Raw genomic sequence first — 26,755 nt, 5'->3', positions numbered from 1 at the left:
ATGTAATTTTATATTATCTGCCAGAGCTGTTGAGGCAAAAGGCTGAAAAAAGTTGACAAAATACTTGCAGAGAGTGCCATGAAGTTCCACAATGTTGAATACGTTGGAAACGCTAATAGATGATATACATCAGTCTGATAGGTTCTCCTTCCTTGCTGCTATAAAGCTGACAGCAGCCTCACAATGTCAGCCCTATAGGGCTGTGTTTCTGTGTGATGGATACATGCCTGTGAGTGTAGTCCTCACAAACTGTTGTGCCATCTGTTAGCCTGAAACACAAATTAACCCATTCAGACCGGGAACGCATCATGTGTGTCTTTTTTTTTATTTCTTTGGGCTATTCAAAAATAGCAGATATACAAGCTCATAGCGCGGCACCGAGTGCCGCGCTATGAGCTTGTAGATCTGCTATTTTTTGGGAAAGTGGTGGAAATGTGTGCAATTCTTTGAATATCTATATTTTTAAAGCAAACATTTGTAACTCAAATCTTTGCTTCATGGGGATTCTCCAAATGTCTTAGAGTCTGTCTAAGAGTTAAAAATAAAAAAGTATCTTGCTATAATATGAGTGGATCTCAAATTATTTTCATGTCAAGGATCCCCAAAATTATATGTATTTGACTGCGGATCCCCATCTGAAAATATTTTGTTCCAGGGACCCCCAGAAGCAAGGATTTGAGTTATTAATAATTTGGGCTATTCAAAAATAGCAGATATACAAGCGCACTCGGTGCGGCACTATGAGCTTGTAGATCTGCTAGTTTTTAATAGCCCAAATAAATCTTAAAATGACACAGATACGTTCCTGGTCTTAAAGGGTTAACAGCTCCAGTGACACAGCAAGCTGTTTCTGGGCAAATCACTCTGAGGCCAATCAACACATTTGAAAAACAACATCAACAAACTGATGCTTTATATATCAGTGGTTCTCAATAAGTGGGGGGTCCAGCAGGGACCCTCAGGGTTCCTTTTGTGAGGGTTCTAAATGGAGCCTTACAGAGTCTGTTACTCTGAGAGTTATGGGGAGTTCTTTAAATGTAAAAATGTTTAAGAACCACTGCTTTATATGGGACCCCAAGGCTATTCAAAAATAGCAGATCTACAAGCTCACAGCGTGTCACTTTGTGCCACGCTGCAAACTTGTACATCTGCTATTTTTGAACATTTTTGGAAAATCTTCTGATTTTTAGTTTTTTTTTACACAAATCTTCTCTTCTGGGGGTCCCTGACACAAAACTGTTTCAGATGGAGGTCCGCCGCATGGAAAAGATTGAGAACCAGCGATGTACAGACTTGGCTGTTTACTGCATCACTGCCTCACCATTACTCCACCTCCATTACCCAGCATGCATCACTGCCCCACCTTTACTCCACCTCTGAGAACAACTGCTCAGCAAATACAAGTTTTCATTGTCAACCATCAGGAAGGCAGGCACAGTAGAACAGTATTTCTCAAACTTTTTCATGTCAAGGACCCCCAAATTGGCCACAGACCCTCACCTGAAAAATATTTTGTGCCAGGGACTCCCAGAAGCAAAGATTTGTGTTAAAAATGTTTGCTTAAACATAAATACATATTTTGAAAATGATTGCGACACTATATTAAATAATTTAGCTGGGGACCCCCTGGTACCCGGACCCCACTTTGAGAACCAATGCAGTAGTAGTTATAAATATTAGTTTAGTGACACAAGTACATACATATTCGACTTTATCTACAACATTTAAGAAAGATTAGTCTGCGGAAGCTGTTGTTGGTGGCAGACAATGCCTCGCAGCGCAAGGCCAATCTACAAGCTCACAATGCAATGTGAGCTTGTAGATCTGCCAATTTTCTAAAGATTTGTATACATTTTATACATTGGAAAACTTGTGAAATGGGACATTCTGCATTGTTAGTACTTTCTATTTTTGGTACTTTAAGTACATTTTGATACTAATACTTTTGTACTTTTACTCGAGTACATTTTTTAATTCCAGACTTTTACTTGTAACAGAGTATATGTCTACATTGCGGTATTGATACTTTTACTTAAGTAAAACAAACGTGAGTATACTTTTTCCACCACTGACTGTAAGGGGAAACCGCTAAACGATTTGTGGAGTGGACCTCGGTGAAGTCATGGCTTGTTACTCTTACACCCGACTCGCTCTCTCTCTCTCAACCGGTGGAGCCTGGTTGTTATGCTGTCATCCTCCGGCTTATTTATCACAGTGTGTGGGACTCATATCGGGCTCTATGTGCTACTAGATATCCTATAGTGTGTCTGATAGGCGTTGTCGGCACTGTACTGATATAACCTAAGCCTTAGTTATAACTCTATAGTCTGCAACGCTCCAACAGAAGGGGTGTTCCTTATTGTTGATCAATAATGCATGGCTGAAGAAGCCAAGCTGCCTGTGACCTGGCTTCACCTGTGATGATGAAATGAAGAATTCACACTGAGGCATGCGGACGATCTCCCGCAGGGGTATGTATGCCGGCGTTGTTGCCATGTCCTGCTTGTTATAAGCCACTTTGGGCTTTGTTTTTTTTCTGTAAAGTTGCTAATTTTCAGTGGTGGAAAAAGTAGGCTACTCACATTTTTAACTTAAGTAAAAAGTATCAATACTGCAATGTAAAAATACTCTAAAAGTCCCGAATTCAAAATTTACTTGAGTAAAAGTACAAAAGTATTGGTATCAAAATGTACTTAAAAGTACCAAAAGTAGAAAGTACTTAGTGTGCAGAATGTCCCATTTCACAAATTCGTCAAAAAAAACAACATTTGAAAATAGCCGATCTACAAGCTCACAATGCGTCGCGAGCTTGTAGATCGGCTATTTTCAAATGGCCAAAATGTATTTAGGGCTGAAGTGAGTAATGTATCTTTTTGTGATAATAATCAAAATCTACAAAGTAACTTGTAACTAAAGTTTTCAAATAGTTGTAATGCCTCTGAGATGTAGTGGAGTAGAAGTAAAAGTACTAAAAATTGGAAATACTCTAGTAAAGTAAAAAAATACCTAAAAAGTACAGTACTTGAGTAAATATACTTATTTACTTTACAGTTACACCACTGCTAATTTAACTCATTTTTTGGGGCTTGTTTCTAAAGTGTAGTTGATTATTTGGGGCTTGTTTCCTCATGTTGTTTATAAACCAGCGGTTCTCAAACATATTCATGTCAAAGACCCCCAGATTAATATGTATTTGTCCACGGACCCCCCCATCTAAAAGTATGTTCAAATAGCCCATGCATATTCATAGGTTTAAAGTGCTCATGTCGCCTGTAGTCGCTTCTTTTGGGCTTGTTTTCATAGACCTGGTTGCTTATTTCTCTCGCAAAATCTGACAACACTGATACTGTACAGTATGAAGATGACACGTTGAGTTGGATTCGTTTTTTGTAAACTGAATATGCTAGTGGCAGTGGATATGGATTTAGTTTTATACTTTCTTAAAAGTTTTGCCCATCTTTTCATTGCTACTGCCTTTTCTTTTTTTTACAAAGTGGAAGCCAATGTTGGTTTTGCCTTATTTGCAAGTTCTGGGAGTGGCTCATAAGCATGGGGTGTGTGTGAGTATGCAAGTGTGTGTGTGTGTGTGTGTGTGTGTGTGTGTGTGTGTGTGTGTGTGTGTGTGTGTGTGTGTGTGTGTGTGTGTGTGTGTGTGTGTGTGTGTGTGTGTGTGTGTGTGTGTGTGTGGTGTGTGCAAGTGCGTGCGTGTGCATGTGTGCAAATCCATGCTTTAGGCTGAGTACTGAAGCCTTTCTGTGTTTGCTTTTTTTTCGGTCCTACTCACCATCAAAGGTCAGTAAATATGAATATTATTACAACAACTTCAGCCTGCTAGTATTATTTTACTGTAGACATACTGTTGTTTTTGCCAATAGCAGTTTGATTTACTAGAGATTAATAGATCATAACAAAAGCAGCTCATCTGTTTTGTCTGTTTAAGATTGCTGCCATTTTGAAATGAAATGCACAGATGCTGATACCATCACGTTATTCTGCTTTTATGTAAATAATCAAGAGATACTGTAGCCATCCTTTATGCCCTTGTGCCATTTTGTCAGTCATACAGTATATGAAGTGTTTTTTTTAGCAAGTGTACTGTATATTATATTTGTTTTATCAGTGGTGTAAAGTAACACGTACATTACTCAAGTACTGTGCTTGTACTGTACAATTTTATGGTACTTTCACTTTACTGGAGCATTTCCAATTGTCAATACTTTATACTTCTACTCCACTACATCTCAGAGCCAAATATTGTACTTTTACTCCACTACAATTATTTGAAAACCCTATTTTATACATACAGTAGGCTATTTGAAAATACAGTAGCAGATCTACAGGCTCACCATGTGTCGCATCGCGACACGTGGTGAGCTTGTAGATCTGCTATTTTCAAACATTTTAGTACTTTTACTTTGGGTACTTTAAGTACATTTTGATACCAATACTTTTGCACTTTTACTCAAGTACATTTTGAATTCCGGACAGTAACAGAGTACTTCTACATTGCAGTATTGATACTTTTACTTAAGTAAAACATTGAAGTACCTTTTCCACCATGTGTTTTATATAGGCTATAGAAACGTACACTGCGAGTAGGCTACATGCAAGAGAAAGTTAGGTTTCTTGACAGTGGAGTACTTTGGACTTTGAGGTAGATTATCCTAGCATGCATACATACCTGCACACTCCTGATGCCAAGGAGGCACTTGAGTGTGGAGGTTTAGCCTCTTAGGTCTCTTTACTCGTCTCTAATGGGTCTCTGATTTCTCCTGAAACGTCTTAAGTGGACATTCCTTTTACTGATTGAAACACAAACCGCAGCAATTAGCAAATTGCTCTATCATTTCCTGAAAAAAGATCTGCAAGCCAGGAGTGAGGATAAATACTGGACATGCAAACACGCAGCTAAATGCCTGAGCGGGATCATTTATTTATTTGTGTAATTCTAACTTGGTCGTCTGTTAATCTGAATATTGGAGAGCCAATGTGTCACTTCATGCTGATGTGGCACAAAACGCCAGGCCCAAGGCGTGGCAGAGATTACGTATTCGCCCATGTCCCTGTGTGTGTGTGTGCGACCGTCCGTCCGTCCGTCTGTGGACAGCTAATCTTCGGCACTGTTGGACCGATCGGTGTGAAACTGTGCATGCGCACACTCCCTGGAGGACAGAGCAGAACCAGTTGCCCACATTTTGTACATCTGCCTGTTATAGCGCCACCAGCAGGCCGATTTTAGCAAAACACATTTTTGGCTATTACTCACACACAGGACATCACATGTTTGTGTGTACACAGAACATGAAGAATATTGATTCTTCTGTCATGTTGATCACAGAAGAATATTGATCGTTTCAAAATCGGTTTCCTGCTACGGCTGAGCATTGTGTATGTAGGGCCAGGGGTCTTCAACGCTTTTTAGCCCAAGGACCCCTTAGCTGAGAAAGAGATGAATCAGGGACCCCCACTACATATTGTATAAAATTGTGTTACAGATACATTTTTCAACAGATTTCACAGATAGCTTCATAGACTTGTTTAACAGCGCTATCATTGTGTAGCGTTGTTTGTTTTGGATTCATATTAATGTGTATTTTCAGATGGTTAACCACTTAAACCCTCAAAACGTATTCCCTCTAGTCTACACCAAACCTCTTTGCCGAGAATAGCCGATCTACAAGCTTACAACGCCTCGCAGCGCGAGGCGTTGTGAGCTTGTAGATCCGCTTTTTTCGGCTAATATAATGTTCCCCGTAGAATAGAGATTCTAGGGTTCAAGAAAATAAATGAAGTTCCTAGATCTACAAGCTCACAACGCCTCACGCTGCGAGGCGTTCTGAGCTTGTAGATCTAGGAGCTTGTAGATGTAGGAGCTTGTACATCTGCTATTTCCGGCAAACATAATGTTCCCCATAGAATAGGGATTCTAGGGTTCAAGAATTCTTTTTTTAGTTTCTACCCCACAAATATTTGGCCGCTCCCATGTAGTAACTCCGAGGACCCCTAGGGGTCCCGGAACCCCTGTTGAAGACTCATATAATATAGGCTCATACCAGTGCACTGCGCGCAGTCCATTGTTTGTATCCCTGTACACAGACTGCCCTAGTCGTGCCCACATCCCTGAATAACTAACTGCAAGTGACAGCCAGCCACTGCCTCCAGGGCAGAGGTCAGATAATCCTCTCATGCGTGCAGACACTCGTCACACACACCCACACCCACACACACACACACACACACACACACACACACACACACACACACACACGCACACGCACACGCACACACACTGTTCAGGCCCCCATACACACAAATATACAGGCACGCCCCAACACCTTCACTCACACACACAGAGACTCGAAAGGTTATTTCCTTGCAGCCAGTGTGTGTGTGTGTGTGTGTGTGTGTGTGTGTGTGTGTGTGTGTGTGTGTGTGTGTGTGTGTGTGTGTGTGTGTGTGTGTGTGTGTGTGTGTGTGTGTGTGTGTGTGTGTGTGTGTGTGTGTGTGTGTGTGTGTGTGTGTGTTTGGGTTGGCCTTCGCACTTCGGTTTCAGCGTCCTGTCTCGTGTGTCACAGCAAATGTTGTCCCCGTACAGAGACGTGGTGATCTATTATTGAAGACGTCTGGTTTCTTAGACATTGTACATTAGACTAACATGAGGGCAATTACCTGTGTGTGTGTGTGTGTGCGTGCTGGGTGCCTTTCTATCAGAGGCCTAATTACATGCCATACATAGGCAATGACTGATAAAGTCTCGGCAAAAATAATGGGTGCAATCAGAGTTTAGGCCCGAGTCTTATCTTTGCTGGTGTGGGCTGATTTATTCATGTTCATTTCAACGGTAAGTCAATGAAGTGAGATTGGAATAGTGATAACTCATGTGAAGTAATTGCCTCGTGTGAATTAAGTATGATAAACTAATGTAGATAGGCTCGCTGGCTGGGCGACAATTGTAGCATTCCAAACACACAGTGTATCAGAAATGGCCATTACTGCTGCTAACTGCTAACTAAAATGTTGGAATGCGCCTCTGCACCAGCATCTAAATGTGAGGGCTCCTAACCAGAGTTGCCAGGTCTGCTTATTATAAGCGACTTTGGTCTTGCTTTTCTGTAAAGATGCTTGTAAATATGTGGTTTCTTTTGGGCTTGTTTCTACAGTGTAGTTGCTTATTTGGGCTTGCTAACAATGTTTCTGATTATTGTTTAAACCAGTGGTTCCCAAACTGTTTAATGTCCACAGACCCCCAAATTAATGTGTATTTGTCCACGGACTCCCCCCATCTGAAATCTGAAATTATGATTTGTGCCAGGGACCATGCACCGTACCAGATTTGAGTTGTTAAAATGTTTAAAAAATATTCAACATTTTGCACTTTTTTCCCCTCAATATTTTTTGGGAAAATAGTAGATCTACAAGCTGATGAGATGCGTTGTGAGCTTGTAGATTGACTATTTTCAAATAACCGACGTACATAGGTTTAAAGTGCTCATGTGGCCTATAGTAGTCACTTATTTTGGCCTTGTTTTCATAGACCTGGTGGCTTATTTCTCTCGCTAAATCTGGCAACACTTTCTCCTAACCAGCTTTGCTACTGTGTATGAATGGAGGTCTATATGAGGAAAGGCTCACAGTGCAACACTGGCTAATTCCTGTTAATCCTGCCATGTCTCCTACCAATGGCAGCCATGGAGCCGTGTAGAATTGCTAGTGGGATTAGTTCCAGGTTAGCTCCACCTCTCTACTCTCTCTCTCTCTCTCTCTCTTTCTCTCTCTCTCCTGTCATACTAACCATGTACAGAACTATACAGAAATGGAATAAATCTCCTTCCAAAAAATGGCCAACGTCATGTTGAGAAAACAATGTAAGTTTTTTGTTTTGTTTTCCCCCTTTCTTTTGTGCTCTTGTTTTAATCTGATTTACTTTTAGTTTTCGGGGCCGCTTTATGTGGATGTTGTGTGGGGAAACAGTTCATGCAGAAAGGGACATCCTTCAGAACCTTGTCCTGAAGGATTTGTGTAGAGGGCAGGGGTCTTCAATGTTTTTCAGGTCAAGGACCCCTTAGCTGAGAGAGCGATGAAGCAGGGACCCCCCACTACATATTGTATAACATTGTTGCAGATTAAACCTGTTCATGGATGGCTTCATAGACTTGTTTGACATCACTATCATCAGTGTTGGATTCATGTTGATGTGTATTTTCAGACAGTTAACTATACTTAAACGCTCAAAACGTGGACAACTTGATCTGCCCCCCCCCCCCCCCCCCACACACCAAACCTCATTGCCGAAAATAGCCGATCTACAAGCTCACAAGCTTGTAGATCGGCTATTTTCGGCTGTTCCCCTCAGAAAATAAATTGTAGGGTTCAAGGTTATAATGTAAAAAAAAACAAAAACGTTCCTATAACACAAACATTTGGTGGCCCCCCCTGTAGCAACTCTGAGGACCCCCTAGGGGTCCTGGACCCCCTGTTGAAGGGGGTCCTTACACCCCTGGTGTAAGGTATTGTATGTGTGGTAGCTATAGGCTTGAGATCCTTTAGGATTTTAACGATTCCCGTTCCTTAAGGGTTCCCTTAACAATTCCTATGTATTCCTATACGTATATACCTCACTGGTTCTTAAAGTGAGGTACATGGACCCTCTAGGCTACTTGAGGGGGTTCCAAATGGACCCTTATAGGTCTGTAACTCTGAGAGTGTACAAATGGAACCAAATGGACCCTTAAAGGTCTGTAACTCTGAGAGTGTACAAATGGAACCAAATGGACCCTCACGGGTCCATTTGGTTCCATGTGTACACTCTCAGAGTTATGGTGGTCATTGAAATTAAAACGTTAGAGAACCCCTCGTATAGTAATTGCATAGCAGACATGAAGTCCACGTAACCAGCTCTGACAGTGTAGATAAAACTTGCTCCTGGAAACTGTTCCAAATGTAATGGAAACCGATTCCGGTTCCATCAATGTTGGATCCGATTCTTCCGATTCCAGATTCCAACCCTAGTGGTAGGACAGCTTTCACTGTTCTATGCAGTTATGAGCATTTAATATTTATAGGTACACTTGTCTTTGTTACCCAATAAATAATGTAGGTCTTGCTTATCACAATTCCACTGTGGAGTTCCAAAATGCAAGCCATGCCAACCTGGCCACATTGATATCATCTTTGGAATCAATACCCTGTTCTGATTGGCTCTGAAAAGAGGGGAATGCACACCCCTGAGTTTAGAGAATACAGTAGGTTGACAGACAGTACACTGTTTCCACTTTATATCGTTGCCGTCTCTCCATATTTTATTTTTGGTGTGTTACTACCACCTCACACAAAAGCATCAAAAGCAGCAGATCCACAAGCTCAAAACGTGTCGCTTCGCGCCACGTTTTGAGCTTGTGGGTCTGCTACTTTAGCTGTTTTTGAACTTGAATCCTGAGAAGTTTAAGACATATGAGGTTTCCACCCGACAGAGACAATATACTGCTGGAAATGGTTATGATTAAACACATCCCAAATCCACATTTGACCTTTTATTGTGCAAGTGAATAGAGGCCATGCAAGTCTTTCAGTGGCTTTATTTTACAACCCCACGTTTGGCATTCATTATGGAGTCTAAGACCATGCCTTATCTGAAGCCTGTGCGTCGAGAGCCTTCACTACAAATAGATGTCAACGGCTTCACAGCTCAACACACACATCACCAGGAGTCTCAATAAGTAGGCTTGCAGTCAAAACAAAACACCATATCATGATTATTTAAACATATTTCAATATCAACCTCCAGGAGGTACAGCATTTACTGTATTATTATTATTAACAGTACTGGGGGGGATTCCATGGTAAACACAGTAACTATCAGGATTCTACTGTGTAGGCCTCACACATCCCCAAATAATACAAATATAAGATTTCACCATGGTTCAGTCTTGCAACCACATACATACGTACATGTGATTATTATCACTGCATCGGTGTAATTTATTTAATCAGTGACTGCATGGTAAATGCCATACTGCGTTTAATTACACTGCAAATACGTAAAGAAAACAGGGATTAATGCTACAAATATCGGCAGACATTGTAGGCTACAGTGTGGTCCCAATTTGTTGAGGTAACATGAAAGAGTTGTTCTCAAATGAGGGTATAATTTTTGTCAGAGTCTTTGTAACATCATATTATTGTTGGTCTCTTCCATCAGATCCAGAGAAGGTGCCCTGGCTCTAATAAGCCTTTCCTGTGCGCAGTAATTGCTGTTGCTAAAGTGAGGGTCCCCTTAGGTTTTGTGCTACCTTTGATCCAGTAATGGGGCCAATTAATGTTGCCCTATAGGGGTCTTTTTCCACTAACAAGAGGATCCAGCCAGAACAACTAGGCTGATATGTTATGTTTTTACCTAGACCTGGTAAGCAAACACTGCGGCTTCCTTTAGGCCTGTGTTATTTTATTGAGATCTTTTTGGTGGAAAAAAAAATATTGGGTACTGTGAAGTAAAACAATTATAAAAACGTCAAAATGTTCCCCTTTACCACCCCAGTGGGACCCCTGCTCACCTCTGAGCATAAGCCTCTGAGGTGGGATCTTAGTTTTGAACTGTTAATGCAACATTATGGCCCCATACTTTACTACACTGTCAAATTCTCAATGTTGATTTAACTCTGAGAGTGTAAAAACAGTCTCATGTGTGTTAATGTTTACACTCTCAGGGTTAACACGTTTTATGGGCTACTGTCCATGCTTTACAGTATGGAAGCTAACACAACAAGTACTGTGAAAACGAATTAAAGGTAGGGTAAGTGATATTTTTGGGTATTTTTTTTTTGTTGTTAAAACGTTTAAGTATTGTATTCTGATTCTATATTCTGAGTAATCATTGCTACAGAGTTTGTTCGGTCACAGGGGTCTCTCCAACTCTTTAGTAAACAGAATATAGTACATTTTCAGGTAGGTGACAACATTCAAGCCAATCAGGAGAGAGCACTGATTCTGTTTAATAAAGAGGTGGAGAGACATGGAGACTCCTTTTACTGAACAAACACTCTATACCAATGAGTACTATCAGAATATAGAGCTATTTAACACTTATTTTAACCAAAGTAAATCACTTACCCTACCTTTAAATAGTATCTGTATAATCCATCTTTTTTTTCTTTTCATATTATATTAGCATTTGTATTTTGGTTACAAATTGGACATTTATTTGCCTTCATATTAGAAAGCAAATTATGTCAGACTCCAGAAACTGCCCTGCAAGCGAGCCTGCACGGGGCCCGTAAGGGGCCACTTAGGGCTGGCTTAAGGGCCCACCGTGGGCTGCCCACACAGGGCCCCAGGGGGCTTGCTCATTGGCAAAGTGTGGGCCCCTAAGTGCTGGCCCTGCATGGGCAGCCCTCACTTAGCCCTCACATGCCTACAGTGGCCCCGCATTGGCCCACTTGGGGCTATGAATAAGCAGCCCTCACTTAGCCCTCCGGAAGCCCCATTAAACTATAACCTCAAAATAACTATATTCTATTAATCTAAAATGTACTAAACTAAGATCTGCATTGTAAAGAAAAAATACAATAGTTGTTCATTGAATGGTTTATTTTCGGCTTTTGTTTACAACAAATCAAAACACACTTGTGTGGACTTACAAAAAGAAAAAAAATCACAAATGTATACATATTCAAAGTCAGCTCACACACAAAATCCAAACTCCAAATAGTCAAAGGGATTCAAATCAATGATTAAATATAATACAGAACAAATATAAAACATTGGCAAATATAAAACCAGTGTAACCTTTCCTTTCTTAGTCTCCAGACTAAGGCGGAACTGAATCAAGTTCAATTCCACAGCCGAAATTAATACTTGCGTCGGTCTCCGCCTATTAACTTTGGGGTAGAACCCACTTGTATCTTTTATTACTATTTCCCTGTTGCACAATGGTGAATGAACGGTCTCTTTTCTTCAGGCACTGTTAGTTTATTATAACTCCAGCAACATCAAACACGTTTCAAGTTCACTTCACTTCCTCAACTTATACAATAGACAAATGCATACAACATACATACATACATAATACACAATACATACAACATACAATAACCCTTCTCTCACCCCAACCAAATCCTATTGTCACAGACTCCTCTTAAAGGTGACATTTTTTACAATTTTACAACACTACCCCCACTATGGATGGCAATGTATCACAATTCCACTCCATCAGTGCAGTTACAATGTAGCATACTTCACCAACATCTCAGCAGATAACATGGCCCAAGGCAGACTTGGCTTTTTTTTTAGGTAAGGCTACATTGGTAGACTTAGCAAAGTGGGCATATTATGAATCAACTATAAAACAGATTACACCAGTGGTCACTGAACATATACTGGATAGGCATGCTGCACCTCTCTGTTCACCTGCTATTCATTTCAAGTAACATACAAATAATTCAATTCAATTCAATCTTTATTTCAGACTCAAGGTCCATATCACAGACAGCATGACACATACACAACGATAAAAGCAAATAACTCTGTTCAGGTTCAGAATAGCAAAGTATGAGAGTAACCATTTGTTTGTACATACTGTGCAATCCACAAGTCCTTTCCCCCCTACCTAAGGAGTTCTGGGTAGACTACCATCACTCCTGGTGAGATCAGGGCATCATTCTTGCCCCTTTTCAGCAAATAACTCACCACTAACTATGTTTTTATTTTAAACAGTTCAGTTCAGTCTGTCACCCACTCCCCAACCTCCAGTCACCTGTCAACGGCGAGTCCCCTATACCACCGGCCAGCCTTGAGACTTGATTCTTGAGTAAATTCTGCAAAACTGACAGGAATTCCACAATGTTTCTTCTTGTACTCCTCACAACCTGCCCAGTCCTTTCTCATGGCTGAATTCATCTGGAAATATATAAAAATAAATATTTTATGTGTGTGTGTGTGTGTGTGTGTGTGTGTGTGTGTGTGTGTGTGTGTGTGTGTGTGTGTGTGTGTGTGTGTGTGTGTGTGTGTGTGTGTGTGTGTGTGTGTGTGTGTGTGTGTGTGTGTGTGTGCATACATATATACATACAGTGCCTTGAGATTCAAAAATTGATGAAATTAATTGTTTTACTCAAAATTCTCCACACTATACCCCATAATGACAAAATAAAAACATATGTTTTTGATTATTTTCCGACATTCACAGTTAACTGTGGGACCTGATAGAGACATGTGTGTGCCTTCTGTGTGTCAGATCAATTTTATTTACCATAGGCAGACTCCAATCAAGTTATAGAAACATCTCAAGGATGATCAGTGCAAACAGGATGCACCTCAGCTTAACTTTGAGTGTCATAGCAAAGGGTGTGAATACTTATGCACATGTGATTTTGTCTTTTTTTTTTTAGAGGTGCAACCGCTCCTATAAGAGGGTTTAGGACCCATCCGTGGTGAATTTTTTTTTCAGTCGTGAAAATGTGTCTTTCGCTGTGACGCCATGCTGTGGAAAACACGCCCATAGGCTGATAATCTTCACACCCAGTGTGAAGTGCTGTGATTGGCTAGCAAGATGCATGATGAAATGAATAACTCATAAATATCACCGCTCACTTCACACTGGGTGTGATTATGTTTTATTCATTTGCCATGACATCTTAAACATCTATTTTATTTTGTCATTATGGGGTATAGTCTGGAGAATGTTGAGTAACATTTTTTAATAAGGCTGTAACATTGTATGTACACTGTATGTGCAAGCAGAGTGTGTGTGTGTGTGTGTGTGTGTGTGTGTGTGTGTGTGTGTGTGTGTGTGTGTGTGTGTGTGTGTGTGTGTGTGTGTGTGTGTGTGTGTGTGTGTGTGTGTGTGTGTGTGTGTGACACACTCTAACATATTTATACTTTTACCTAAGTATTCATTGTCAAAGCTTACTCTTCCACTGGGGCCTCACTGCTAGCTGGCAGACTGTGATAGGGCTCCTTTTGTCCACCCGCTCTGTCACTTGAATTACGCAGCCACACCCTAATCTCCTTCTCAACATCGGAATCCTGAGGACTTGGATGAATGCGTTACTTTCTTACAGCCTCTGAAACATAAAAACAAATAGGCTTATATGAAACAATAATTTGTGTAGGAAGCAATTTCTTATTCGTTGCTGTCGGGCAGAAACCTTGTATCAACATCCTTTAATCTTTTTTTGTTTCGTTTTTGTAAATGAAAGCTCTACTTCGTCATACAACATGTAAACCCTCTGTTAATTTAACTAGTATAATCCAATGGACACAAATAGTCCATTTGGGTTACTTGTTAACTACAGATTTTACAATGGAAGCTGCCATTCTTAGGTTACCTGTTAAAGTGTGTTGTGTGGGAAGCTACTCCAAGTGATTCATTCAACATTATGGTAGTCCTGAAAAAATCTAACACTTTGTTTGCAGACATAAACATACATAAACCATGCTAAATCCAGATGTGACGTGTGTGGGCATTCCTGTCCATGATGTATCTATGTATCTATTGGTGTTATCAAACATACCTGCTGCTGATAGAGAGCGTCTCACAGCAGGGGGTACGGCCACAGGTGAAGGACAGCTTGCAGGTGGAAGGTGGCTCACACTCCCTGTGGGCAAATGATGGTGTATGTCAGCGGATGTCCAAACACATTTTTCAAAGAGGGACATATAAGAAAATATGAAAATACTTTAGGGTCGACTGCATCTCCTGTCATACTGCACCTTTGGACCATGATTAAATCACATACAAATGCATCACATTACAACTATTTCATTTAACTACAGTGCGACATCAATAGCCGTTTGTCAAATGTAAATTTGACAAACGGCTGTACTGTATGCATGCACTGTGTTGCTATTTTATTTACAGTCCAATAAATTATCTTTCTTCAAATGGCTGTGTAGTCAAACGTAACCAGGTGTGAAAACGTCTTTACAATTTTGTTTAATAGAGCACCGAAGTCTGACGTCACTGCCAGTAGAGGGCGCTGTTCCAGGGTTTGTGGCTTTATTTTTTATGTTGAAATCCCCATTTGGGAATCTTAGATCACGTCATATAAGAACTGTGTTCCAAACATAAACACACCACCCTGGCGTTTTTTGTCAGGGGGGTGGCTCTGCATCGTTTATGATATTCATTCATATTTGATACAGCCTGTTTCTGGCGAAAATGGAATTAAAGGTAGGGTAAGTGATTTGCTTTGGTTGAAATAAGTGTTAAATAGCTCTATATTCTGATAGTACTCATTGCTATAGAGTGTTTGTTCAGTTAAAGGAATCTTTTTTTAAAGGAATCTCTCCAGCTCTTTATTAAACACAAAATACATTTTCGTCTCAGTTTTAGTTTCATTTCCAATTTTTTCCAATCAGGATAGAGAACTCAATCAGGATATAGATTAAACAAGTGAAATTTGAAGTGATGACAATAAGAAATGAGCAGAAAAAAATGGAACTGGAACACTATAAAAATGAAGCTTAAAAATGGGTACTTTCTCCTGATTGGCTGAGATTTTGACACCTACCTAAAAATGTATTTTCTGTTTATTAAAGAGCTGGAGAGACGGGGAGACTCCTGTTACTGAAAAAACACTCTATAGCAATGATTACTATCAGAATATAGTGATTTAACCTTTCAACAAAATACTTTTTGTTTTAACCAAAAAATATCACTTACCCTACCTTTAATTCTGCCTTAAAAGTCTTAAGAACTACTACTTCCGGGTCTGAAATCACTGTCCCCACAGCAGCCGCGTTCATGGGAAATGTAGTCTTTGGGTTGTTTGACTCGTTTCTAGTGTTTATATTGTGTTACTCTTTGGGTAAATGTGTACATTTACACCTTCAGTCAATGCTTCATATCCATATGAGTAAAAACACCAGGGTGGTGTGTTTATTTTTGGAACACAGTTCTTATATGAAGCGATCTAAGATTCCCCAATGAAGATATCAATACAAAAAGTAAAGCCATGAACCTGCGGAATGCACTCTCTACTGGCAGTGACGTCAGGACTTCGGTGCTCTATAGAAATGGCATTTCTTTCAGTTAGGAATTCTTACACATTCTGCTGAGAAATAGCCTATCTGCCCAAACTAATTTCAATACACCATCATGTCAATGTATGAATTAGGCTGCAAGCCTATGGAGTTATGGAGGGTATGGGGCTGGGCTGTGTAGTTTAACTTAAAAAAAGGGTCCAAATCCTTCTATTTTTTTTCAAGCGTTTGTTTTAAAAGAGCCGATCTACAAGCCCATTTTCAAATAGCCAATGTATATGAGGTTAAAGTGCCTAGACCGAAGCTATACCAATCTTACCTGCTGACAGTTTGGACACCAGACAGACAGACGGACGGGCGGACGACTCAAGGTGGTCAACAATGCAGTCTCTCACATACAGGCGGTGGTCAAATAAGACTCCCTGTGCACAAATGATGGATTTATTGAGCATTGAAGGATCTACAACAGTGGCTCTCAAATGTCAAGCATTATATCCATGCATTCAGACCATGCACATTTTGTCAATATATCAACAACAAGCTAAGGCAGGGGTCTTCAACGTTTTTAAAATGTCTTATATACAAATATGGTATAATTATGTAGGCCTATAGTGTGATTCATGTGTATAACATACCATGTTATTGTGCATTCAATACTAAGCAATTAAAATAATAGATAGATTAATATATTCATGCTTTTAATTCAAACATACATGTACGAGGTACAGTGAGTATTACTACATTGTCACCTGCAGTATTTGACATGAGCGAGGAGAGCTTTGTACAGAATGTGCCATAAACCTTTAACACATGGACACTCCCTTTAGGTATGAATATATATACACATACCAAGGGTGGCTATGTACCCAATGTGAATACTATCAACAATATGTCAATTGCACAATAATCATGTATACAAGCTATTCAAAAATAGATACAATTTCGCGGACCCCTGCAGTACCTCCGTGGACCCCCTTGGGGTCGCGGACCCCTGCAGTACCTCCGTGGACCCCCTAGGTAGGGGTCGCGGACCCCTGCAGTACCTCCGCGGACCCTCTAGGGGTCGCGGACCCCCTGTTGAAGACCTCTGTCTAAGTTTTCATTTTATTTGTGCTCTTTCTCACACACACACAGAGAGAGAGAGAGAGAGAGAGAGAGAGAGAGAGAGAGAGAGAGAGAGAGAGAGAGAGAGAGAGAGAGTGTGTGTGTGTGTGACACATTAGCTAAACATTAGCCTATACTATTCTACTGAAATGATATCTGAATTTGCTAAATGTACTCAAATACAACCCCAACACAACATCACACTTAAACTATAACAAATATTTGCTGTTAAACATAATTATTAATAATTAAAAACTCACCTTATAGGCAAGCAGTAGGCTAGTAGTAGCCTATATTATAAATTATATTGTATATCCCGCTATCATTTCTTGAAATTATTGTCATAAAATCCCTTTATCAAGACAAATTAAATCGCTAAACAACGTGTCGTGATCATAGAGTTGGGTGGTGGTGACTCCAGACAACAGTTGTTATCAATAACCTACAGTAACAGTAGTAGGCTAAAGTCTACATAAATAGTATTTCTGTGTGTCAACACTCACCTAAAATGTCTGCTTCTTCTTCTTTCTTTTATCTTCTCTGAAGTCGGTTAATAATTATTTGAATGAAACCAAAGGTACGCAATTTGTCTAACTGTATTTAGAAGTGAGAGCGCAGCTCGAGTCGCTCGAGCGTTTCATTCTCCCCGCTCTCACTGTTGCCAGATTCTGTGAGAGAAATAAGCAGCCAGGTCTATGAAAATAAGCCTTAACCCTACATTGGCTATTTGAAAATAGCCGATCTACAAGCTCACAGTGCGTCGCATTTGCAACACGTTGTGAGCTTGTAGGTCTGCTATTTTCAAAAAGAAAAAGTTAAATATATTTGTAATATTATTTGAAACAGATGGGGGTCTGCGGAAAAATGCATTAATTTGGGCATCCTTGACATGCAGATGTTTGAGAACTGGTTTAAACAATAAATAAAAATGGAAGCAAGCCCAAATAACTACACTTTATAAACAAACCCCCAAAAAAGCAACCAACTTAACTACCAATATTTACAAGCAACTTCACAGAAAAACAAGCCCAAAGTCGCTTATAATAAGCAGATATGGCAACACGGTTCACAACCCAGAATGCATTGCGTGTAAAAAACAACAACAGATCTACAAGCTCACAACGCGTTGAATGGCGACCAGATGTAGATCTGTAGATCTGTTCATTTTAGTAACCATAGCACCAGTCTGTTTTGGCATTCAGGAAGTTGCCATATGAAGTAAATAAGTTATTGGATGCATTTTGTCATAATAACAATAATAATAATAATAATTATTATTATAATTAATATAATAATAATAATAATAATAATAAGTATTATTATTATTATTATGATTATTATTCAATATATTATTTATGTCACATCACAAGAAAAGGACAAGATATGTAAAATTAAATTTAAAAATATATAATAATATATACTGTATATATATACTGGGGGGGGGGCAATTGTAATGGAAGAAAATCTTCACAGTCTAATGTTGGCAGGTATGATGACTCCCCGGGATCCAAACTAGTTAAAATAGTATATCTGAAAGCTCACCACGCGTCCCGGGCTTGTAGATCTGCTATTTTCAAGGCGTTTTTTTTTATTAATTGATGTAATTTCGTCGATTTTTTTATGTATTAATGAAATTATTTTGATACATTTTTGATTTTAGTATTTTTATTGATGAAGATTTTAGATTTTTGAAATTGCTTGGAAGATTTTAGATTTTTGAAATAATAATATAATATATTTTTGTAGGAAACGGAAAAAAGGGATCTTTCCTCGTGACCCATAAAAATGTGTCCATGACCCACAAATGGGTCCCCACCCACTGTTTGGGAAACAGTGATCTAACCCAGTGGTTCTCAACCCTTTCAGGCTGCGACCCCCCAAAATAATCATATTTGAACTGGGGACCCCCCACCCTGATAAGCACTTGGAATGTAGGAGTTGATGCATTACGTTTAGTTAAGACTTTATTGTGAAAATAGCAGATCTTCAAGCTTGTAGATCTGCTATTTTCAAAATGTTTGCCTCTTTCTGATATTATTTGACAATTTGGCCAATGTTTGACCATTTTTTATAGTATAACGTTTGTTGATTACTTTTGATGCAGTAATGTTCATTTTTTTAAGGTATTAAAAAGGTCTTAAAGGTCCTTAAATTGTCACTTCACTATCATCTGGGGACCACCCCAAATCATGTGGGGATCCCCCTGGGGGTCTCGACCCACATGTTGAGAATCACTGATCTAACCAAACTTGACCAGCTGCTAAGCTGGTCTGTCCAGTGTCCAGCCATCTGACCAGCTAAGTCCAGCTGCTAAGCTGGTCTTTGCTGGTCTGTCCAGTGTCCAGCCATCTGACCAGCTAAGTCTAGCTGGTAAGCTGGTCTTTGCTGGTCAGTCCACCCATTTGACCAGCAAAGACCAGCTACCAGCTTGGCTTTGCTGGTCAGTCCAGCCAGCCAGCTGGCTGACCAGCAAAGACCAGCAGAATCCAGCTTAGTGCCCAGCTAACCAATTACACTGACACACCAGCCTGACCAGCCTGGCCAGCTTGTCCAGCCTGGTATACCATCTAAACCAGCTTAAGACCAGCCAAGACCAGCTAATACCAGCTAAAACCAGCTAAAACCAGCAACCATCATAAGCTGGTTTGTGCTGTTTTTTTCAGCAGGGTTAGAAGACTAGGATGAGTGGCTGCATGTAGATTCAGACAGACAGGCGGAGTGATATGTGAGGCTCCAGGCTCTAGTCTATACAGTGAAATGTTGTAGAAAGTGGAGTGATATGCTGTGTTCTAGAAAAAAAACACACCCTGTGTGAAGTGAGTGGTGCCTTGCTTAGCTTGGCTAACATGTTCAATCAGCCAAGCTAACATGTCCAACGTTAGCTTGGCTGATGGCACTGATGTCACTTTGAAACATGTAAACAATGTTTCAAAGTGACACACCTATTTATAGGGCTCTATTTCGTCATGCGTCTCGCTAGCCAATCAAAGCACACCCTTTCAACATATTGTCACGTGTCGCGTGATGCTTGACCAATGTTAGCTTGGTGGACACACGGACATACAGACATACATACATACATACGGACACACAGACAAAGCCAGATATAGGAGTGGTTGCCTTCGGCACCACTCAAAAAATAGTTCCAAGTTCAAGAAAAGAGCGTCAAATGATGTGGGAATGTAATATGGGCTGCCCACACTAAAAACGCATGGGGCCCAAAGGTACAAATCTGCTCTTGGCCCTGAACGGACAGACCCACACTGGCCCACTATGGGCTAGCCCCAGCTCAGCCCCAAGTGTGGGCTGCCCACAGCAAGCCCACGGTGAGACCACAGCTGTGGGCATCACCTGGGCAAACCCGCGATGGGCCTGTGCAGGCTTGGTGCGGGCTTGGCATAGCCCTCACTGCCCACACATAGCCTGCATGGGCCCCACAGGGGCTCGCTTGCAGGGTGGTGTTTATTATCTTTGTCAACTAATTCCTGGACAAACATGAGTACTTCCTGTGCCTTTGGTTCTTCTCATGACATTTATTTTCCCTCATACCAGCTTTGCTAAGCCTTGTGGGAAAACTGGCACAACAACAGTGGTCAAAGCCTGCAATGTGTACATCTGATGCTGATCATTAAAAACTAAGTCATTAAGAACGGCAAAGTATGCGTACTGCTACTGCTGGCCATACTACTGTTCTCAGATTAGTCCGACCCAGTGGTAGAAAGTAACCAAGTACATGTACTCAAGTACTGTACTGTACTTGAGTAAAATGTTTCCTTTACTTGAGTATTTCCAATTTTCAACACTTTATACTTCTGCTCCACAGCATCTCAGAGACAAATATTGTACTTCTTACTCCACTACATTTTATTTGAAAACTTTAGCTACCAGTTACTTTGCAGATTTGGGATACTGGACTTTTACTTGAAACAGAGTATTTCTACATGACGGTATTGATAGTTTTACTTTAGTACAAAACTATTGAGTACTTTTCACTGAGTGCGGCCAAACACTCTGTTCCTGCTGCCACTTTTCTTCCTGTTCATTCATTTTACTCTTTGTGTTTGTGCTTCTTACAGGAGATCTCTTCAGAAGATGTTTCCTCAATCAGGGAAGTCCCTCGTGTTCGACAGTTTCCCTGACCCCACGGACGCCTGGGAGATCATCGAGACCATCGGGAAGGGGACCTACGGGAAGGTCTACAAGGTGCTCAACAAGACCGATGGAAGCAAGGCGGCCGTCAAGATACTGGACCCCGTCCATGTGAGTTTATATATGTCCCAAACAAGGGCCCAGCTTCCTGCTTTGAAAATGAGTCTATATATGAAGTGACAGTTCATATGAATGGTCTGTAGTTTTGCTGTTTTACCCCTGCTGGTGTCAGAAATATTTTTTCTCCATTCAACTGGGTGGGTTTTTGACGAACTTTAGATTTGATTTTCTTACCTTAATAAACATTGTCATAAATACTATATGCTTCCAGTCGCTAGTTCAAAGTCTTCTTTCAATCATCATGATATGCGTTTTGGTAAACTATGGTCCCATTTATTTTAAAATTGACGATAAAGTAGGTTATGCTCTAGGAGGGGCGGGATGATTTGATTGACAAGCTACACAACCAATAGCATTCATTCCCCGCCCCCGCTCTTGATTGACAAGCTACCCAACCAATAGCATTCATTTAGCGATTGATTTCCGGTTGCTTTTTTGTATATATTAAAGATGGCGGATTTGAAATCGTTGAAAAATAGGCTTCTTTTACCATCTGTAGAGTCTGGGGGCGTGACTTTGTCCATCTCTTTTATATAGTCTATGGTCCCAAAACTATACTGCTGCATGATGTGGCTTCATTGTGGTATTGATACTTTTAAAGTAAAAGATGTCAGTACTTTTTCCACCACTGATAATAAGCATACACCTGTTAAAGGTAGGGTAAGTGATTTGTTGGTTAAAAGTATTTTTTTTTGCTGTTGTCGCTTTCTTAAACCAATAATTTGATGACCGCCGGAGTCTCGATTTTATTTTCATATTGTGGTTGCTTTAAAAACAATTTTTGCTGTGCTACTGTAAGTCAGAACAGCGAGCTACTAAAAGGGGCAACATTCCTTTAAGAACTTCATATGGAGCCAGTGTATGAGACACCTTTTTCTTCTATTCAAAGTTTGTTTACAGTATAGTCAGCACCTCACCACAGCCTTTTCTACTAATATATGCGGTATGACCAAAGCATAAACAATGTTTTCCTTTACTGTTATGATGTTTACTAGCTTTACTGGCTTAGTGACTGACTCAGTAGATCAGTTCATAGTACCAGTTACATGCTTAGGAAGGATAAGCTCTCTTAACATGCTTACTTTTTACTCTGGACATTCCCCAGATAATCTTCACTTCCACTACTATAACAGCAAGCTAGTGCTAATAAATCTGTAATGAGTGATGGAAGAGGTAACTTAAGTAAAAGTATCAATATCACAATGTAGAAATTCTCAGTTACAACTTAGTAATAGTCTGGTATTCAAAATTGACTTGAGTAAAAGTACAAAAGTATTGGCATCAACATATACTAAAAGTACTAATTTTACCAAAAAGTTAAAGTAGTCATTTTGCAGAATGTCCCATTTCAAACTTTCAAAATGGATGAAAAATCCTTTGAAAATAGCAGATCTACAAGCTCACAACACGTTGCAAAACGTTTTGAGCTTGTAGATCGGCTATTTTCAAAAGTATATATTGGGGTGGAGTGGTTAATTTATGTTTTGTAATAACTCATATCTAAAGTTTTCAAATAGTTTACATTTGATTCAAGTACAATATTTGTCTCTGAGATGTAGTGGAGTAGAAGTAAAAGTATGGAAATACTCCATTAAAGTAAAGGTACTTAGCTACTTTCCACCACCGTTAGTGCTAACAAATGAGCCGTAATCAATATTCACAGCGAGGCAGTAGTGTGATAACGTAGTTTGGACTCCATTACCGGTTTCAGTGTTAAGTCCAGATAAGAGGTCTATGAAATGTCTAGAGGTCTGTAAGAGTAATCTATTAATGAAGTTTCTCAAGTGTGAAGGAAAGCTGGACTTTCACTGAAAGGCCTGTGATATCCAGCAGAGAGACATAGCCTACTCGGCTTTTTACTAATTTAATTCTTTAATTTCTTTCAGGTTCATAAGTATTGTGAGAGACCGTTCACCCATAACTGATTCAATTTTGCTACCGATTTTAACCTGGAGTTAAACATTTTAGATCATTATTCAATCATTGTCTCCGCCAGGCCGAAAGGCATGAAAGGCATGGCGAGAGAGTATGTTTTACCCCCTGTCTGTCCGTCCGTCCGTCCGTGGGTCCGTGTGTCCTGTCCGTCCGTTACCAGCTAATCTCTGGCACCGTTGGCCCGGTCGCTGCAAAACTGTGCACACACACTCCCTGGATGCAAATTCAGAACCTCTGCCTCAAATTTTTCACATGGGCCTGTTATAGCGCCACCAGGAGGCCGGTTTGTGCAAAACCCATTTTTTGACATTACTCCTACAGATTTTATCCAAACGTCATGCAAATCGGTACACAGTATCTCTATAATCATGTGATCAACACGGATCTGCCCGACTTCCCATATTCCATCCTGATTGGCTAAGGTTGGCTTCTAAAGTTTGCAGGATTGGTCCGTTTTGAACAAAATGCCCCATTATGCACGCAGCTTGCAATTTCCTTGAAATTTCACACGCACATTCCCACTAGGCCCAGGAAGAAATGCCACCCTTTTCACATTGGCCTGTTATAGCGCCACCAGCAGGCCTAATTTAGCAAAACACATTTTTGGAACAAAATGCCTCAAATCATGAATGCAGTGTCCGATTGCCGTGAATGGCCTAAGAATAAATGGCACCCTTCTCACATTGGCCTATTATAGCGCCACCAGGAGGCCACAATAACGTACCTGACCTGGTGGAGACCTGCGCTCCGAGGAGCACTTTTTCTAGTTAGATTTTGAGTTGTTTTCTATAACAGATCTCATTAGGATAAGCCTCTCCAACCTACTTACTTACTACTTACTTATATTATAATTTCTAATAAAAGGGCATGATAAAAGAACGATAAGCCAAAAACAGAGGGACAAGGGAAAAATCTGAGACTTTGTTTTCTTACATTCCTTCACCTGAGAATCTCCAAAAACAGATGACAAGTTGACAATAATTATTCATGTTGTACTGTAACAGCCTCCTACAGTAAGTACTGAAGGGAGATGTCTTGTCTCTGCATGGTACTGTACATTGAACTACATGGTTTATTTAACACCTCTAACGAGGAGCCATTTTCATCTACTAAACACATCCCCTGTCTTAATAACAGGCTCATTAGTCTTTGGGAGAGTTGTTACTTTTTCATTTCCGAAACATTAATTATCTGTATACCAATGTTTGTAAAGAACAACATCTCTCTCTCTCTCTATCTCTATCTCTATAATCTTTGTTATCTATTTCTTTATTGAGGGATCACTTATTTTTTTTCTTCAAATGCATCCTGTACAGTGTTGCCAAGTCTGCTTTGGGTCAGCGACTTTGGGCTTGTTTTTTTGCTTGTAAATATTGGTGGTTGCGGGTTTTTTCATAGACCTGGTAGCTTATTTTTCTCACAAAGTCTGGCAACACTGATCCTGTACAGTGTACTTTGCCCACAGTGCAGATATACTGTACACTGACTGGTTATGTGTTGTATGTATAGGATAGAGCGAATGGGCTGCCAGGTTGTATTTCTGTGGGCACTCTGGGGTCAAGGGGAATGAAATATCTGACGGCGTGGCCAAGAAAGCTCTAAAAAAAGAAACCATAGATATGATGGTACAGCTAGGAACATTTGAGAGCTTAAGCTTGTGCAGAGAACAGCTAGGGGATCCAGTGGCAAAAAAGAGTGGACAGAGGAGGAAAGGGGAGGCTGTATTTTGCGGTAGAGCCGTCTATTAAAAAAAGAGAGATTTGCAATGAGCTCTGGGTGAAGGGATGACATTGTATTAACCAGGCTGAGACTGGGACACTGTGGGCTAGCTAGTTGCTTACAAACCATAGGCAAACACCCAGACGGGCTTTGTCAGTGTGGACAGCTGGAGACAGTACAACATGTCTTGTTCTCATGTGAGAAGCACAGTAATGAGAGACGGCAGATGCTTGAGGAACTGGCAGACCAGGGGCTTAAAGTCTTCTCCTTAAAGACTATTTTTACACCAGAGGTGAATTCCCAGAAAATTGGAAAAGCCAGTCCTGAGGTTTCTCCACTCTACTGATCTGTATTCTAAACCGTAGGGTAAAACAGTAAAACCCCTCGCCTGTGGAGGGCAGCATTACACACGATAGTGTACAGCCTGCCGGAAACCTAAAAGAAGAAGAAGAAGTAGTTGCCCACCGGAACCCGGCAAATATTGTTGAGTAACCTGTTCGGCATACGAATTGTTATTTTTTGTCAGTTACCTTGTTTTTTTCTAATATAATGCGTCCTTGGAGCACAAATAATTTCTCTCATTTTAATAAACTATAGCTGTATGCTTGACTTTTTAATAGGTCTGACTCAATGGAGCACATCGATAACAAAACGGACATCCTGACAATGATACTAAATGCATACACATGAAGTGATGAATAATTCATAAGTTTCTTGGTAAAGCTTTGCCTCTCTCTATGCCTTACTTAATGTTTATTAACCCTGGGTATTTACTATTAAGATGACACTGTTAGTAATGGAATTCTCCCCCATACACAATGTACAGTACAAAGAAAGGGGATCATGTCTATGTTCCCTCAGCCCTGTATGTTCCATCAGCCCTATATTCCCTCATAGGTTCATAGGTTCATAGGTGCGCTCTCCCCAATCCAGTTAACCCATTCATTCCATGAACGTATCTCTGTCACTTAAGATTTCTTTGGCTATTCAAAAGTAGCAGATTTACAAACTCATAGCACGGACAAATCGTGAAAATGTGTGCACATTTTTGAATATATTATATTCTAAAAATGTTTTCTAAATCCTAGCAGTATGTTTCTATATCAGTGGTGCTCCAACTTTTCCATGTCAAATATGGCCGCGGAGTCCCATCTCAAAATATGTTGTTCCAGGGTCCAGGGACCCCTCAGAAGCAAAGATTTGAGTTACAAATGTTCGCTTTATGAAATATATAAATTCAATGATTTGCAAAAATAAAAATAAAAAATAGCAGATCTACGAGCTCATAGCACGGCACTCGATTGTTGTTGTCGGGCAGAAACCTCTTACTGTATCCATATTCTAACTCAGTGGTTCTCAACCAGTGGTCCTTGAGGGGGTTCCAGCGGGTCCCCAGCCAAATTGATAATTAGGAACCAAATTGACCCTTATATGTCTGTAACTCTGAGAGTGTACAAATGGAACCAAATGGACCCGGGTCAATTTGGAACGGGTCCATTTGGTTCCATTTGTACACTCTCAGAGTTAAATGAACACTGATAAAGATGATACAGTGTAGATTGGGACCCCCAAGAAATCAAAATGGTTGAGCCCCTGGCATATATTTTCAAATGGGGGTCCGTGGGCTAATGTGTGTCAATGTGGGGGTCCTTGACGCGAAAAAGGTTGAAAACCGCTGTTCTAACTTGTTGCGTTTTCTCGTAAATTAATGCACCCTACTCGATCATACAGCGTCACACAAAGGCATCAAAAG

The 26,755-nt window shown here is 40.3% G+C and overlaps 1 protein-coding gene and 1 long non-coding RNA gene across 2 annotated transcripts in view; one reads left to right on the top strand and one right to left on the bottom strand.

The window, feature by feature from the left end:
- Positions 1–13,895: 13,895 nt before the first annotated feature.
- Positions 13,896–17,713, bottom strand: LOC311038930. The gene is made up of 4 exons (XR_014600108.1): positions 17,583–17,713; positions 16,295–16,397; positions 14,505–14,588; positions 13,896–14,054 (listed from the first exon to the last, which is right to left on the bottom strand). It is a non-coding gene; the product is annotated as an uncharacterized lncRNA (long non-coding RNA).
- A 3,458-nt stretch (positions 17,714–21,171) lies between these two features.
- The window catches only part of LOC311039295 (myosin-IIIa-like), a gene marked incomplete at both ends in the record, with an annotated part of 51,855 nt that continues 46,271 nt past the window's right edge, over positions 21,172–26,755 (top strand). Inside the window, one exon of the mRNA XM_084049057.1 lies at positions 21,172–21,339. Within this exon, the coding sequence (XP_083905183.1) occupies positions 21,172–21,339 (168 nt within the window). The remainder of the gene's footprint in view (positions 21,340–26,755) is intronic.

This window comes from Gymnoscopelus microlampas (assembly GCF_963454915.1).
Source record: "Gymnoscopelus microlampas genome assembly, chromosome: 22".
NCBI classification, from domain to species: Eukaryota; Metazoa; Chordata; class Actinopteri; order Myctophiformes; family Myctophidae; genus Gymnoscopelus; species Gymnoscopelus microlampas.
Note: the sequence above shows the minus strand (reverse complement) of the source record. Positions and strands in the feature narration are given on the sequence as shown.